Raw genomic sequence first — 17,276 nt, forward strand, 5'->3', positions numbered from 1 at the left:
TGCATACTAACTCAAAGACATCATATGGACCTACTTGTGTGAACACATCATCAAAATAACATGTAAAATCATGAATTAAACCTCAAAACTCAACATTTTCATCAAGAACTCTCAAAGTTCATAACTCTTCAACCGGAAGTCCAACTCACGTCAAATAAATTCCGTTTTTCACCGAATTTCACAGTTATCTTTCAAATACTATAAAAGTTTGTACCGGGCTCTGGAACCAAAATACGGGTCCGATAACAATGGTTTCAAACATTAATTCTTTTCTTCATTTCTTAGATAATTCAGTAATCTTTCAAAAATTAATTTCTAAGGCTTGGGACCTCGAAATTCAATTCCGGGCATACTCCCAAGTCTCATATTTTACTTCGGACCTCCCGGGATCGTCGGAACACGGTTCCGGGTCTGTTTGCTTAAAATGTTGACCAAAGTCAACCATAATCAAATTTTAACTCTAGAAATTTCTATTTCTCATATTTTCACATAGAAGGCTTTCCGGATATAGGTCTGGACCACGCACGTAAATCAAGATGAGATAAAAAAGGAGATTTTTAAGCCTCGGAACACTGAATTCACTTGCAACACAAATGATGATGGGTTATCACACCTAGGACCCCCCCTTTTATTTTTTACGAGCATGTCTAGCCTGTAACTCTTTTCAAAACCCTTTTAAATCATTTTTTCAAACATTTATGTATTTAAACTTAAATCCCTATTACTTGAGCCTTTATTTTTTTACTTGCTAATTGCACAAATTTACAAAAACTATCTGGCCGGAAACCACACTAGTGGATCCTGAGGGGTGTCTAACATCTTCCCCTTGGGATAATTTGAAGCCTTTACCCTATCTGTGGTTATTAAACATAGTTGTAGTTAAATCTTATAGGTGCCCTAATGCACCTTAAATTGTTTGGTGGCGACTCTTCAAAATACTCAATTCCCAAAAAGAAATGAGTCATTACACCCCATGAATATTGAAACCCGGACTCCTCTCCGACAGAAGGGAAAAGGGGGGGCGCGACAGTGAATCCATACACCCTAACTGATACATCAAGACATAAATGTGGATCCACATGCCCTAACTGATACCTTAAAGTAGGGACGTGAAGCCACATGCCCTAACTGAGACCTCAAAATAGGAACGTGAATCCAAATTCCCTAACAGTTCAACGATTTACCATAGTCTCAAATAAGTAATGGAAGCAATGTATATATGCTAACAAGGCACATATGTGAAGCACCATATTAAACCGTTTTCACCATTTAAAATAAGTACATGAAATTCATAATGTTAAACTAGTATGTGATCTAGCATCACTAAGATACTCAAGTAGTCATACAACAACTAGTCATGATATATAATATCCTAATATGTTAAACTAGCATATGAGAGATGCCTATAATATGATACTAGCATGTGAAGATGCATATATAGTCATGGCAAAAGTATATCAAATAAATAGCATATGAAGTGAAGCATATACCAATCAAGGCCTAAAAGGCCTAACAACTACCCCTAGCATGGAAAACACATGGTACCCGTATATGCACTCATCACCTTGCATATTCTCAACAACAGTTATCGTCTTAGCGTACTTCATCAATTACCTTGAGGACCTGGTTCTTAGTGCACATTCTCTGGACACACTTTGTTAATCATCAAAATTCCAATACTCAACAGCAGTTATCACGGGTATTGTCTCAGTTTGTCATCGGGATGCCTCTCTATTATTTGATCATGGTTCTACATATTCATATGTGTCTTCGTACTTTGTGTTGGGTTTAGATATGCTTTATGAGTTACTTGGTATTCATGTTTATGTATCTACAGTTGTTGGTGATTCTATTCGAGTAGATAGAGGTTATCACTAGGAATTGTAATGATAGAATAGATCGAAGGATCATATCCATTCCGCCACAATCTTTGATGGTCACTATCTTAATAATAGAAGGATAATGAAATTCCTAGTGATAGTTTAGGGTGAGATTTCATGACAAGATTTAAGATTATGCTTTCTAGAACTTGAAGAAACTAAAACAAATTTACTAAAATATATAAGTTTCTTGGGGTTGTATATAGGATGGGAAATGGTAAAATAATTATAAATAGAGAAATGGACTAGCAATTAAGGCGCATGCAACCATAAATCCTGTAGTGTAAAAGCTGATAATATAAGTGGAGTTTAACTTCTATACACTTGTATATAAGAAGAGTTTAACTAAAAAATAATATATATTCGTATTATCAGGTTCAGTGTCCGTTTAGGGTCTTTGACTAATTCGGATTGGCGCTAATAAGACTCATTAAAGAGGAAAGCGCTCTCTAACAAGATTCTTTTCATTTCCAGAATTGGAACTTAAGACCTATGTTAAGGTTGAAGGAATTGTATCCATGTCACCACTATCTTTGATGATAGTATATATATAAGTCAAATCTATATATGAATTGCGTCAGTGTTGATATATTGATCTGGAGATTTACGTCAGTGCATTATTTAGGTTGGAACGTGCATATTTTTTGGGAACTTGTACATGCTCGTGCATAATGCTAAGGTTAGGCTAACCAAAATATATATTTTTTTGTGACATAAACAGTGAGCATCTGCACCGTTTGAAGTTTGGGTGGAAATTGAAATGATGCCTGCACTTCACCAGCCTCAAAGTGACGAGCAGCTCAACAAACTGCTGACCTTGTATTGTACTTGGCGTCAGGGGCGGATGCACCTTGGCTTAAGCGGTGTCAAGCGTCGAAAAAATTTACTAAATATGTTTATTTAATTAATATGAAAAATAACATAACGTTGATATTAAAAAAATGACATTGCTTGAAACAAATAGTTCTTCAGCTCGCCTGGTCAAGCCTCCGTTTTGCTTCTCTTAGTCGTGGGTACAAACCCCAGCAGCTTTATTTAAAAAATTTATGCCCTATCTATTAAAACATTACTCTTATATTAACATCTAGGATGTTAATCCCATTGTTAGTTGTCATGTTTTTTTTTTTTTTTTGGGTGTCGGAATTGCTTAATACCAATTTGCAAAATCAAATAAATGATTAGCTTTTGAGTAATTATTTGATGCCTTTATAGAAAAATGGGTATTTGGAAATTATTTTTAATGGGCATACTAAATAAAAATAAAAAATAACGAATTCAACTTAAAAAAAATAAAACTCATCGAGGAGAGTTATAGTATTCGAACTGTATTTTTTAATATGATATTGTTACGTCGATGTGTTTATTTATTCACTTTCTTAAATATCGACACCGCTTGAGAAAAATTCTGCCTTCGCCCCTGCTTGGCGTGGGATCTGTGCTCCTTTATAAGGACGGGCAATTGTGATACAGGGAATTACGACGAGGGCAATAAAATCCGATAACTCAAATCGAAGGTAAATATAGACAATTTCTGGCTCTTTTCAGGAATGAAAATGCACAGAACTCAAATCCCGTAGTCAATAGTTACCATAACGTAAAGAGATGTAAGGAAATGCATCAATAAATAAACAAATAACGTATTTCTGATAGTTCAACGGGCATCCAATATTTGAGTGGCCCCTCAACGAATAAGAGGATTGGTTATCGGATGCATGGCCTAATAATCCAAGCAGCCAATCACTTTCAACAATCAAGGTACTACTTCAAATTTGATGGCACGTTGTCTCATCTTTTTAAATTTGTTTGGTATTCGCTTTGAAGTCCCAATTTATTCGGGTGTAAGACCCATTAAAGGGAGAATCGTTCCTTACCAGAATTTTTTCCTTTTTCCAAGACTTAACTACGACTAAAATTCGATCATCCCACTGTAACCTTTGGATACGTTGTCTCATTACCTCGACGATTAGGAGCATTTCGCTGAAAAATTGAGTATCTCAATTCTTAAGCCAATACAAGGGAACTATAATTTGTCACGCCATAGAATCTTCAACATGGCCAAATTTTTCTGTGATTGATGGTACCATAGGCATATATACCAGTTATCTCCTATGCTGTGGCCTTTACAGGCAACATAATCATGGTAACCTGCCATCTATTTACTTCTTAAACCACACTTCCTTAAGAGACTTCAGTAAAACTGCCAACTAATCGTAATTTTAGATCTCAAATATTAGTAAAAATTCCCCGTAATTATAAGTTTTTATATTTAAAAAAGAAAATTGCATCCCCGTAGAATCTTCAACATAGACTCTTGGTGATAGACGTTGGTATTAAGTTATCGAGGAGGAAACGGTCTGCTCGGGGATCACCGAGAATCAGGTGGGGAGCCTTGACTAAGGATAAAGCCCAAGAGTTGGAGTGTCGGTTGTTGGCTATGGGAGCTTGGAAGAGCAGTGGGGACGCAAACACTATGTGGTCAGCAACATCAAACTGTATAAGGGCGTCTGCAAGAGAGGTGTTAGGGGTCTCGACTGGTGTATCTGGTAGGCATAAAGGTGACTGGTGGTGGAATGAAGTGGTCCAAGGTAAAGTGGAAGCGAAGAAGGCGGCATACCTGAAGTTAGTGGGGAGCATAGGTGAGGAGGAGAGGCGAGCGTGCATGGAGAGATATAAGGTAGCTAGGAAAGAAGCTAAACTGTCGGTCACAGAGGCGAAGACTGCAGCTTATAGCTATATGTACGAGGAACTGGGGGAAAAGGGCGGGGAGAAGAAGTTATTTCGGCTGTCCAAGTTGAGAGAGAGGAAGGCTCGAGATTTGGACCAAGTGAGATGCATCAAGGACGAGGATGGTAGGATAGTGGTGGAAGATGCCCAGATTAAGAGGAGATGGCAAACTTACTTCCACAGACTTCTGAATGAAAAAAGGGATCGGGATATTGTGCTAGGCGAATTGGAGCATTCCGTGAGTCACCGGGACTTCGGGCACTGCAGGCGTATCAAGGTTGAGGAGGTCGTGGGGGCTATGCGTAGGAAAAGTAAGGGAAGAGCAACCGGACTAGATGTTACAACCCATATCCACATGTGTTAGTTCATGCCATATATTAGTTAACATAAATCCAAGAAGGAATTATCTTTTAGATGATAAGAAGTCAATCCTATTGGTCTTAAGTGATACAAGAGTGTATAAGGGTGATTAACCAGTATTAGAAGTTAAACGAATCAAGGATGTTGTAACTCGTATTTTCAGGTAATCTAGCGGTGCTTAATACACTCAAGAGGTCATTTATTAAGGTATTTTAATCATATAATATCCGTATCATAAGTCTTGAAGTCAAACGAGTTATGAAACAAAAGTCGACAAAAGTTGTCGCAACTTAGGTTCATAATTTTACTTAAACATTAGGTCAAATGTTTCTAATCTTTTCTCATAATTTACAAGGAATTACGGGGTGATCTACCAACCAAATTAAATATCTATGAGTCTAGTTTCCAACGCATTAAACCGTTCATCGATACGATCTCGGAGTAGAGAGATATTCGCGTTTTTGCAAGACTGCGCCAAGCACCTCTCTATGGGGCCCACTAAGGCGGTTTAAGATATTTGGACCTATATAGGATGACTCCAACCCGTTTTAAGTCATTTCTTTTCACTATTTTCAGACCTTAGAACCCTAGGAACATCCTCTCAAGGTTCTCTCAAGATTCAAGACCCAAAAAAAGGGCAAACAACACAAATCAAGTGTCGGGAATTCCGTGGCGCTAGTAAGTCTCTTGTTCTTCTTGTTGTTGCTCATTTTTGTGTCGTTCCAGCTCGTGTGGGAGGTTGTTTTAAAGGGTTTATGTTCTGTAAATACTCCCTCATGTTCTTAATATCAATCCTAGGTGATTTCAAGCCTTCTAAAGTGATTCTAGTGCCGAAAAACACTAATTGATCGCTAGTTTCGCTTTTTTGTTGTTGTGGCAGCATTGGAGGGATATTTCATGGAAATTTAAGGTCAAATTGGAGTTGTTCTTTCTGTATAAAGGTAAGTAACCTCTTACTCTATATGTATTTAAGATTATCCAAGTTGCGGCTAAGCCATTGAAGCTAGAACTTGTGAGATATATATCGAAAGGCTTGGTAGTAATGTTATTGTTTTGTGGACTGTTTTGCGTTGTTGTTGGGCTGCGTATTTTACTACTATCTTGTGGAGTTTTGGAGGAGGAAGGGTGTGGAGAAACACCATATATATGTAGGGTTATGGGCTGATAGTTATTCGTAACATTTCCAGGTTGTTTGACACGACTACGGTGGTCGTCGTATGTATGGAGTGATTAGGCTGTGTGTGGACTATTTTGGGAGGCTCAATATGTTTATTATTGATGTTGTTTGGGATGTTTGGTGACTGTTTTGAATGGTGTGAGGTCATATATATAGGGGAGGTGCTGTCCGTTTCATCGTAAAATAGGTTGTGGTCGATACATAATAGTTATGACGCTTAAATGATAACGATAGTATCGTTTCTCTTATTGTAGACTAAGGAGTTTTGACAATTGCATAGCTTGAGATTGGGGCAGTATATACAAGGTATGTGAGGCTATCCCTTTCCTTCTTTTGCACGACTCCGATTGTACATAATGTAATGAACGAGCTTCCAAGATACTCTACTCTTAGAAGCTAGCAGTACTTACATTGTTTTCCCTCTTATGGAACGATTGATGTTAATGTTGCTTCTCTTATTCTTATGTTATCAATGTTGTTGGTACTTCCTGATTCTTATAAGGTTCATAGTGAAGAGTTAGTCCTAATAACGTGTACAGAGGATACCGACCTTACGTCACTCCGAAAGGTTTAGAATGTGATTCCATGAGTCGAGCATGCATTATATATATGTATCTATTTTACTCTACCGAGCCACGCTATAGTTGGCCGGGTACGGCACCTATTGTGCAACCACTGATCAGTTGGGTTTTACCGAGCTCCACGTGGCCGGGTACGATTCTACCGAGCCTTATGATGGCCGGGTACGTTTATTTTTTACCGAGCCTATTATGGCCGGGTACGATATGATGATGATGATGCCCACAGAGGCGAATGCTTTAAAGGTTTATGTATTTATACATATGTATCATGCATTTCATGTAAGTAGCCCTCAGAGGTACTAAGATGTTACAGGTTGTATATTCTCTATCCTTGCTTACATTACTGATCGTATTTATGGTTCCTTGCCTTACATACTCAGTACTTTATTCGTACTGACGTCCTTTTATTTGTGGACGCTGCATGTCGTGCTGCAGGTCCTGATAGACAGGCAGGTGCAGCTCCCCCACCACAGTAGACTGTCCAGTTCAGCGGTGATTGGCGAGATCCCTTCTCCGGACTTGCCTTGGTCTTGGTATGCAATTTTTGTTATAGACATTATGGGTATGTCGGGGCCCTGTTCCGGCTATGTTGCAACACTTATGTTCTTTTAGAGGCTCATAGACAGGTGTCGGCTCATGTATAGTTTGGTATGCCTTGTCGGCTAGTTTTTGTTGTATAGTCTTTCATAGTAGCGTGGTAGCTCATACCTTATATGTAGTTTCTTGATTGTCTGGTCATCCCCTGCTATGTATGTTCATGCCATCATATTTTATTGCTGGTTGTCCATGATCTAGGTCTACCATTTATATTGATCTCGTCAGCCCTAAAAGATAATAATGAAGGTTAGATGAAATGTACGTTGGTGCTCGGCAAGTGTGGTCGGGTGCTAGTCATGGCCCTTCAGTTTGGGTCGTGACAAACTTGGTATCAGAGCAAGTCTGTCCTAGGGGTTGTCTATGAGCCGTGTCTAGTAGAGTCTTGATTATGGATGTGTAGCGCGCCACATTTATAATCAGGAGGCTACATGACATCTAGGGTTGTTACCTTCTTCCTGAATCTAGATCGTGCGTAGAGTTGAGTCGTAAGTGTTCGTCTCTAATATTCACCTTGTTTTTTTCAGTGATGCCTTCGACTAGGAAGCAAACGATTAGTAGACGGCTTGATACAGCAGCGGGAGAGGGTACCAGTCAGGTGCCCCAAGTCAGAGCAGGACAAAGTGAGGCTCAAAGTGAGATGCCCTCTCATACCTCATCTACTCCATCTCCTCCAGAGGATATTAGAAGGCACCCAGCGCCTCCAGTTCCTCCGTCTGGCACTCCAGACCAGGATATGCGGAGTGCTTTGCAGTTATTGACTAGCTTGGTAGCTGCTCAGGCTCAGAGGCAGAATACAGGTGCTGCTGAGAAACCAGTTAGTACAAGAGTTCGTGATTTTATTAATTTAGACCCTCCAGTGTTTACCGGATCAGACCCCAAGGAGGACCCACAGACTTTTATTGACCAGGTTCATCGTACACTTCGGGTTATGCATGTTAGTGATACAGAGGCAGTAGAGTTGGCTTCTTATCGGCTACGGGATTTAGCGGTTCTCTGGTATGATAGTTGGGAGAGATCCAGGGGTCCGAACCCTCCTCCAGCTGTGTGGAAGGAATTTTCTGAGGCCTTTCTTCGTCACTACTTGCCAGTTGAGATACGACGAGCTAGAGCTGATAAGTTCTTGAACCTTAGACAAGGTAATATGAGTGTGCGAGAGTACAGTATGCAGTTTGATTCTTTGGCAAGGTATGCTCCCCATATGGTGGCCGAGATGAGTGATAGGGTGCATATGTTCGTGAATGGGTTGGGACCACATCTGATAAATGAGTGTACGACAGCCTCCTTGGTGGAGGGCATGGATATTTCCCGTATTCAAGCTTATGCCCAGACCCTAGAGGATCGTAAGCGCCAGCAGAGGGCAGTTAGGGAGCAGGATAGAGGCCAGCATAAGAGGGCGAGATTTGCAGGGTATTCTGATGACTTCAGAGGCCGCATCAGGCCACAGTTTTCGAGGAGTTCGGCGCCACCTGTAGCTAGTGCTCCTCCACAGTTTCAGAGGCCTCGATATGATCGATCCTATTCTGGTCCAGGTCAGAGTTCGCGGGCATCTGGCTCGCAACATCACAGGGATACTAGTCAGATGAGACCCCCAACACCACATTGTGATCAGTGCGGCAAGGCCCACTTTGGACTGTGTCGTCGAGGTTCTGATGCATGCTATTCGTGCGGGCAGCCTGGCCATATGATGCGGGATTGTCCTAATAGAGGAGGTGATGGTATGGCTCAGCCGACTGGATCTGTGTCTGGTTCTTCCTCATCAGTTCGACCTCCAGCACGGGGTTTTCAGCAGTCGACAGGTCGTGGTAGGGGTAGAGGTGCAGTGCCGAGTTCGAGTGGTGCTCAAAATCGAACCTATGCTCTAGTAGGTCGACAGGATCTCGAGTCGTCTCCAGATGTTGTTACAGGTATTATATCTGTGTTTTCTTATGATGTATATGCGCTGATTGATCCGGGATCTACATTATCATATGTTACACCCTTTGTGGCTAATAAGTTTGGCATTGAACCTGAATTGATAAGTAAACCCCTCGCGGTATCTACTCCGATAGGAGATTCTGTGATTGCTAGAAGGGTATATAGAGGTTGCACTGTGATGATTTGTAGTCGTCAAACCTCGGCAAATTTATTTGAGTTAGAAATGGTTGATTTTGATGTGATAATGGGAATGGACTGGTTGGCCTCATGCTATGCAAATGTTGACTGTCGTACGAAGATGGTTAGGTTCCAATTTCCGGGTGAACCCGTCATTGAATGGAAAGGGAACATTGCTACACCGAAAGGTAGGTTTATTTCCTATCTTAAGGCAAGGAAAATGATCTCAAAAGGTTACATTTATCATCTCGTTCGTGTTAGGGATGCGGAGGCGAAACCGCCTACTTTACAATCAATCCCTGTGGTCAATGAATTCCCAGATGTTTTCCCAGATGAACTCCCAGGCCTTCCTCCTGAAAGGGAGATTGAGTTTAGCATTGATGTGTTGCCTGACACTCAACCGATCTCTATTCCTCCATACAGAATGGCCCCGGCAGAGTTGCAAGAGTTGAAGGTGCAGTTGAAGGACTTGCTAGATAAGGGCTTTATTAGGCCTAGCACTTCACCTTGGGGTGCACCAGTCCTATTCGTGCGGAAGAAAGACGGGTCGTTACGGATGTGTATCGACTATCGACAGTTGAATAAGTCTACTATAAAGAACAAGTATCCACTTCCAAGAATTGATGACCTGTTTGACCAACTCCAGGGTGCCAAGTATTTCTCTAAGATTGATTTACGTTCAGGGTATCATCAGGTGAGGGTTAGGGAGAAGGATATTCCAAAGACGGCCTTCCGGACAAGATATGGGCACTTTGAGTTCTTGGTGATGTCGTTCGGGCTAACAAATGCCCCAGCAGCTTTTATGGATCTCATGAATACTATATTCAGGCCCTATCTTGATGTGTTCGTGATTGTATTCATTGATGACATTCTAGTGTATTCTCGTTCGGAGGTGGAACATGCGGGCCACTTGCGGATAGTATTACAGACGCTTCAGGATCGTAAGTTATATGCTAAGCTCTCCAAATGTGAATTCTGGCTGAACTCAGTAGCATTCCTTGGCCATGTGATATCTGATGAGGGTATTAGTGTCGACACTCAGAAGATCGATGCAGTAAAGAATTGGCCGAGACCTACAACACCATCAGAAGTCCGCAGCTTCCTAGGGCTAGCAGGATATTATAGGCGGTTTGTAGAAGGATTTTCCTCTATATCATCACCATTGACTAAGTTAACACAAAAAGCTACCAAATTCCAGTGGTCTGACACTTGTGAACGTAGTTTTCAGGAGCTGAAGAATCGATTGACATCTGCACCAGTGCTCACTCTTCCTGAAGGAACAGAAGGTTATGTGGTATATTGTGATGCCTCAGGTATAGGTTTGGGGTGCGTATTTGATGCAGCGTGGGAATGTGATTGCTTATGCATCAAGACAATTGAAGAAGCATGAAAAGAATTATCCAACCCATGATTTGGAATTGGCTGCAGTAATATATGCTTTGAAGATATGGCGGCACTACTTATACGGCGTCCATGTTGACATCTACACAGATCACAAGAGTTTACAATACATCTTCAAGCAGAAAGAGTTGAATTTGAGGCAGCGTAGGTGGCTTGAATTATTGAAAGACTACGACGTCGAGATATTGTATCATCCCGGTAAAGCCAATGTTGTGGCAGATGCTCTCAGCCGTAAATCAATGGGAAGCTTAGTACATATTGAGGCAGGTAGATGGGGGTTGATTAAAGAGCTTCATCAGCTAGCCAATATGAGAATCAGATTGTTAGACTCTGATGACGGAGGTGTTACTGTACAGAATACATCAGAATCATCTTTGGTAGCCGAGGTAAAAGCACGACAATATGAAGATCCTATCTTAGTACGATTAAGAGAAAGCATTCAACAGTGTAAAAGTATGGCTTTTGGGATCGGAAAAGACGGGGCACTGAGATACCAGAGCCGATTGTGTGTGCCTAATGTGGCAGGGTTGCGAGAGAAGATTATGAATGAGATTCATCAATCCCGATATTCCATCCATCCCGGCTCGACAAAGATGTATCATGATGTCAAGGAGCAGTATTGGTGGGATAATATGAAGAAGTCTATTGCAGAATTTGTAGCCCAGTGTCCCAATTGTCAACAAGTAAAGATAGAACATCAGAAACCCGGTGGATTGCTTCAAAATATAGAGATTCCGACCTGGAAGTGGGAGGTGATTAATATGGACTTCATTATTGGATTACCTCGCTCTTATCATAAGTTTGACTCCATCTGGGTGATAATTGATCGACTTACAAAATGTGCCCATTTTCTGCCAGTGAAGACAACTTACACGGCTGAAGATTATGCGAAGTTGTATATCAAGGAGATTGTTAGGCTTCATGGTGTGCCCATATCTATTATATCAGACCGAGGAGCTCAATTTACGGCTAACTTTTGGAGGTCTTTCCAGAAGGGTTTAGGCACACAGGTAAATCTCAGCACTGCATTTCATCCGCAGACTGACGGACAGGCTGAACGTACCATTCAGACACTGGAAGATATGCTACGAGCATGTGTTCTAGATTTTAAGGGGAATTGGGATGATCATCTTCCACTCATAGAATTCGCCTATAACAATAGCTACCATTCCAGTATTAAAATGGCCCCATACGAGGCACTATACGGGAGGAGATGTAGATCACCAGTTGGATGGTTCGAAGTCGGTGAAACAGAATTATATGGGCCAGATTTGATTCACCAAGCTATTGAGAAGGTGAAAGTGATACAGGAGCGATTGAGGACGGCACAAAGCAGGCAAAAATCTTATTCTGATGTCCGACGTCGTGATCTAGAGTTTGAGGTTGGTGATTGGGTTTTCCTGAGGATCTCACCAATGAAGGGTATTATGCGTTTTGGGAAGAAAGGTAAGCTGAGTCCAAGGTATATCGGGCCGTATAAAATTCTTCGACGGATTGGACAGGTTGCTTATGAGTTAGAATTGCCATCCGAATTGGAATTTGTCCACCCGGTATTCCATGTATCTATGTTGAGAAAATGTATTGGAGACCCTTCTCGAGTCGTCCCTATCAAAGATGTACAAGTTACAGAGGACCTATCATATGAAGAAGTGCCAGTGGCGATATTAGATCGGCAAGTCCGCAAGCTGAGAACAAAAGATGTAGCTTCCGTCAAAGTATTGTGGAGGAACAAAAATATGGAAGAAATGACATGGGAAGCAGAAGAGGAGATGAAGTCTAAATACCCTTACTTATTCCAGAATGAAGATAACAAGGATGCTGGTGGAAGACAGGATACATTGGAAGGTGAAACGGCTCTATGAGGTAAGCAATAATTTGAGAATACTCCTCCTTAATACAAAATGGTGATATGTAGATAATGTAAATACGCATAATGCTTTGTGTAACCTTGTGAAGCCATATGTTGGGCTTAATTACTTGCAAGTTTTGCTAGTGACCATTTTATAGGGGAAAATTGATCGGAAATTTCCATTGGAATCCACGATGATTTAAACTCCCCATAAACCCTTACATTCGAGGACGAATGTTCCTAAGGGGGGGAGGGTGTTACAACCCATATCCACATGTGTTAGTTCATGCCATATATTAGTTAACATAAATCCAAGAAGGAATTATCTTTTAGATGATAAGAAGTCAATCCTATTGGTCTTAAGTGATACAAGAGTGTATAAGGGTGATTAACCAGTATTAGAAGTTAAACGAATCAAGGATGTTGTAACTCGTATTTTCAGGTAATCTAGCGGTGCTTAATACACTCAAGAGGTCATTTATTAAGGTATTTTAATCATATAATATCTGTATCATAAGTCTTGAAGTCAAACGAGTTATGAAACAAAAGTCGACAAAAGTTGTCGCAACTTAGGTTCATAATTTTACTTAAACATTAGGTCAAATGTTTCTAATCTTTTCTCATAATTTACAAGGAATTACGGGGTGATCTACCAACAAAATTAAAGATCTATGAGTCTAGTTTCTAACTCATTAAACCGTTCATCGGTACGATCTCGGAGTAGAGAGATATTCGCGTTTTTGCGAGACTGCGCCAAGCACCTCTCTATGGGGCCCACTAAGGCGGTTTAAGATATTTGGACCTATATAGGATGCCTCCAACCCGTTTTAAGTCATTTCTTCTCACTATTTTCAGACCTTAGAACCCTAGGAACATTCTCTCAAGGTTATCTCAAGATTCAAGACCCAAAAAAGGGCAAACAACACAAATCAAGTGTCGGGAATTCCGTGGCGCTAGTAAGTCTCTTGTTCTTCTTGTTGTTGCTCATTTTTGTGTCGTTCCAGCTCGTGTGGGAGGTTTTTTTAAAGGGTTTATGTTCTGTAAATACTCCCTCATGTTCTTAATATCAATCCTAGGTGATTTCAAGCCTTCTAAAGTGATTCTAGTGCCGAAAAACACTAATTGATCGCTAGTTTCGCTTTTTTGTTGTTGTGGCAGCATTGGAGGGATATTTCATGGAAATTTAAGGTCAAATTGGAGTTGTTCTTTCTGTATAAAGGTAAGGAACCTCTTACTCTATATGTATTTAAGATTATCCAAGTTGCGGCTAAGCCATTGAAGCTAGAACTTGTGAGATATATATCGAAAGGCTTGGTAGTAATGTTATTGTTTTGTGGACTGTTTTGCGTTGTTGTTGGGCTGCGTATTTTACTACTATCTTGTGGAGTTTTGGAGGAGGAAGGGTGTGGATAAACACCATATATATGTAGGGTTATGGGCTGATAGTTATCCGTAATATTTCCAGGTTGTTTGACACGACTACGGTGGTCGTCGTATGTATGAAGTGATTAGGCTGTGTGTGGACTATTTTGGGAGGCTCAATATGTTTATTATTGATGTTGTTTGGGCTGTTTGGTGACTGTTTTGAATGGTGTGAGGTCATATATATAGGGGAGGTGCTGTCCGTTTCATCGTAAAATAGGTTGTGGTCGATACATAATAGTTATGACGCTTAAATGATAACGATAGTATCGTTTCTCTTATTGTAGACTAAGGAGTTTTGACAATTGCATAGCTTGAGATTGGGGCAGTATATACAAGGTATGTGAGGCTATCCCTTTCCTTCTTTTGCACGACTCCGATTGTACATAATGTAATGAACGAGCTTCCAAGATACTCTACTCTTAGAAGCTAGCAGTACTTACATTGTTTTCCCTCTTATGGAACGATTGATGTTAATGTTGCTTCTCTTATTCTTATGTTATCAATGTTGTTGGTACTTCCTGATTCTTATAAGGTTCATAGTGAAGAGTTAGTCCTAATAACGTGTACAGAGGATACCGACCTTACGTCACTCCGAAAGGTTTAGAATGTGATTCCATGAGTCGAGCATGCATTATATATATGTATCTATTTTACTCTACCGAGCCACGCTATAGTTGGCCGGGTACGGCACCTATTGTGCAACCACTGATCAGTTGGGTTTTACCGAGCTCCACGTGGCCGGGTACGATTCTACCGAGCCTTATGATGGCCGGGTACGTTTTTTTACCGAGCCTATTATGGCCGGGTACGATATGATGATGATGATGCCCACAGAGGCGAATGCTTTAAAGGTTTATGTATTTATACATATGTATCATGCATTTCATGTAAGTAGCCCTCAGAGGTACTAAGATGTTACAGGTTGTATATTCTCTATCCTTGCTTACATTACTGATCGTATTTATGGTTCCTTGCCTTACATACTCAGTACTTTATTCGTACTGACGTCCTTTTATTTGTGGACGCTGCATGTCGTGCTGCAGGTCCTGATAGACAGGCAGGTGCAGCTCCCCCACCACAGTAGACTGTCCAGTTCAGCGGTGATTGGCGAGATCCCTTCTCCGGACTTGCCTTGGTCTTGGTATGCAATTTTTGTTATAGACATTATGGGTATGTCGGGGCCCTGTTCCGGCTATGTTGCAACACTTATGTTCTTTTAGAGGCTCATAGACAGGTGTCGGCTCATGTATAGTTTGGTATGCCTTGTCGGCTAGTTTTTGTTGTATAGTCTTTCATAGTAGCGTGGTAGCTCATACCTTATATGTAGTTTCTTGATTGTCTGGTCATCCCCTGCTATGTATGTTCATGCCATCATATTTTATTGCTGGTTATCCATGAACTAGGTCTACCATTTATATTGATCTCGTCAGCCCTAAAATATAATAATGAAGGTTAGATGAAATGTACGTTGGTGCTCGGCAAGTGTGGTCGGGTGCTAGTCATGGCCCTTCAGTTTGGGTCGTGACACTAGACGAGATTCCAGTGGAATTTTTGAAGGGTGTAGGGAGAGCAGGTTTAGAGTGGTTGACTGGGCTGTTTAATGTTATTTTCAAGGCAAAGAGGATGCCAGACGAGTGGAGGTGGAGTACGGTGGTCCCATTGTACAAGAACAAAGGTGATATCCAGAGTTGTAATAATTATAGGGGTATCAAATTACTGAGTCATACCATGAAAGTATGGGAGAGGGTCGTTGAAGCAAGGGTGAGGATGACAGTGTCTATATCAGACAACCAGTTCGGGTTCATGCCGGGTCGTTCAACCACAGAAGCTATACACTTTGTTAGGAGGTTGGTGGAACTGTATAGAGAGAGAAAGAAGGATCTGCACATGGTGTTTATTGACTTGGAGAAAGCGTATGACAAGGTTCCTAGAGAAGTTTTATGGAGATGCTTGGAGGCAAAAGGTGTGCCGATTCCCTATATTATGGCGATTAGGGACATGTATGATGGGGCTAAGACTCGGGTTAGGACGGTAGGAGGTGACTCTAAGCACTTTCCAGTTGAAATGGGGTTACACCAAGGCTCTGCGCTCAGTCCATTCTTATTCGCCCGGGTGATGGATGCGTTAACAAACCATATACAGGGGGAGGTGCCATGGTGTATGCTATTTGCCGATGATATAGTTCTGATCGATGAGTCACGAACCGATGTTAACGAGAGACTAGAAGTTTGGAGACATACTCTTGAGTCTAAAGGTTTCAAGCTGAGTAGAACGAAGACGGAATACTTGGAGTGTATTTTCAGCACTGAGCCGGGGGAAGTGGGCGTGATGTGAGGCTTGAATCACAGGTTATCCCAAGTAGAGGAAGCTTCAAGTACCTTGGGTCAGTTATCCATGGGGGAGGGAGATTGATGAAGATGTCGCACACCGTATTGGGGTAGGATGGATGAAGTAGAGGTTAGCATCCGGAGTTTTGTGTGACAAAAGAGTGCCAACAATACTCAAAGGTAAGTTCTATAAAGCAGTGGTTAGACCGGCCATGATGTATGGGGCAGAGTGTTGGCCTGTTAAATCTCACATATCCAAAAGATGAAAGTAGCTGAAATGAGAATGTTGAGTTGGATGTGCGGGCACACCAGGATGGACAAGATTAGAAATGATGATATTCGGGAGAAGGTGCACGTGGCTCCCATTGATGACAAGATGCGAGAAGCGCGGCTTAGATGGTTCGGGCATGTAATGAGGAGAAGCCCAGATGCTCCAGTGAGGAGGTGTGAGCGGCTGGTTGTGGAGGGCACGAGAAGAGGTAGGGGCGGCCTAAAAAGTATTGGGGAGAGGTGATCAGGTAGGATATGGCGAGACTTCAGATTTCCGAGGACATGACACTTGATAGAAATTTGTGGAGGTCGAGTATTACAGTTGTAGGCTAGGAGCTAGTTGAGTCTTGCGTTACTTTGTTCCATTGTGAGCCTAGTCTGGTAAGGTTTTAATCGAAAATTACTAGGGGCATTGTCGTGTCTTAATATTTTCTCTTTTCGGTGCTAGATCTATTTACTAGCCATCATTTCTGTCTTGTATTTTTCTTATGCATTTTAGGTTCCTATTTTTCCTATGATCTCTATGGTGAAACTAATATTCCCCCCTTTTGTTTTTCTGGTTTTTCTTATTATCTTGAGCCGAGGGTCTTTCGG

At 41.3% G+C, this 17,276-nt stretch overlaps 1 protein-coding gene across 1 annotated transcript; it reads left to right on the forward strand.

Annotated features, from left to right (window-relative positions):
• Positions 1-4,314: 4,314 nt before the first annotated feature.
• Positions 4,315-4,968, forward strand: LOC138878360 (uncharacterized). Its single transcript, XM_070158028.1, has one exon. It carries the CDS (start codon positions 4,315-4,317, stop codon positions 4,966-4,968), a length of 654 nt encoding a protein of 217 aa, XP_070014129.1.
• The last annotated feature ends 12,308 nt before the right edge of the window (positions 4,969-17,276 follow it).

The sequence above is a fragment of the Nicotiana sylvestris genome, chromosome 9, assembly GCF_000393655.2.
Source record: "Nicotiana sylvestris chromosome 9, ASM39365v2, whole genome shotgun sequence".
Taxonomy (NCBI): domain Eukaryota; kingdom Viridiplantae; phylum Streptophyta; class Magnoliopsida; order Solanales; family Solanaceae; genus Nicotiana; species Nicotiana sylvestris.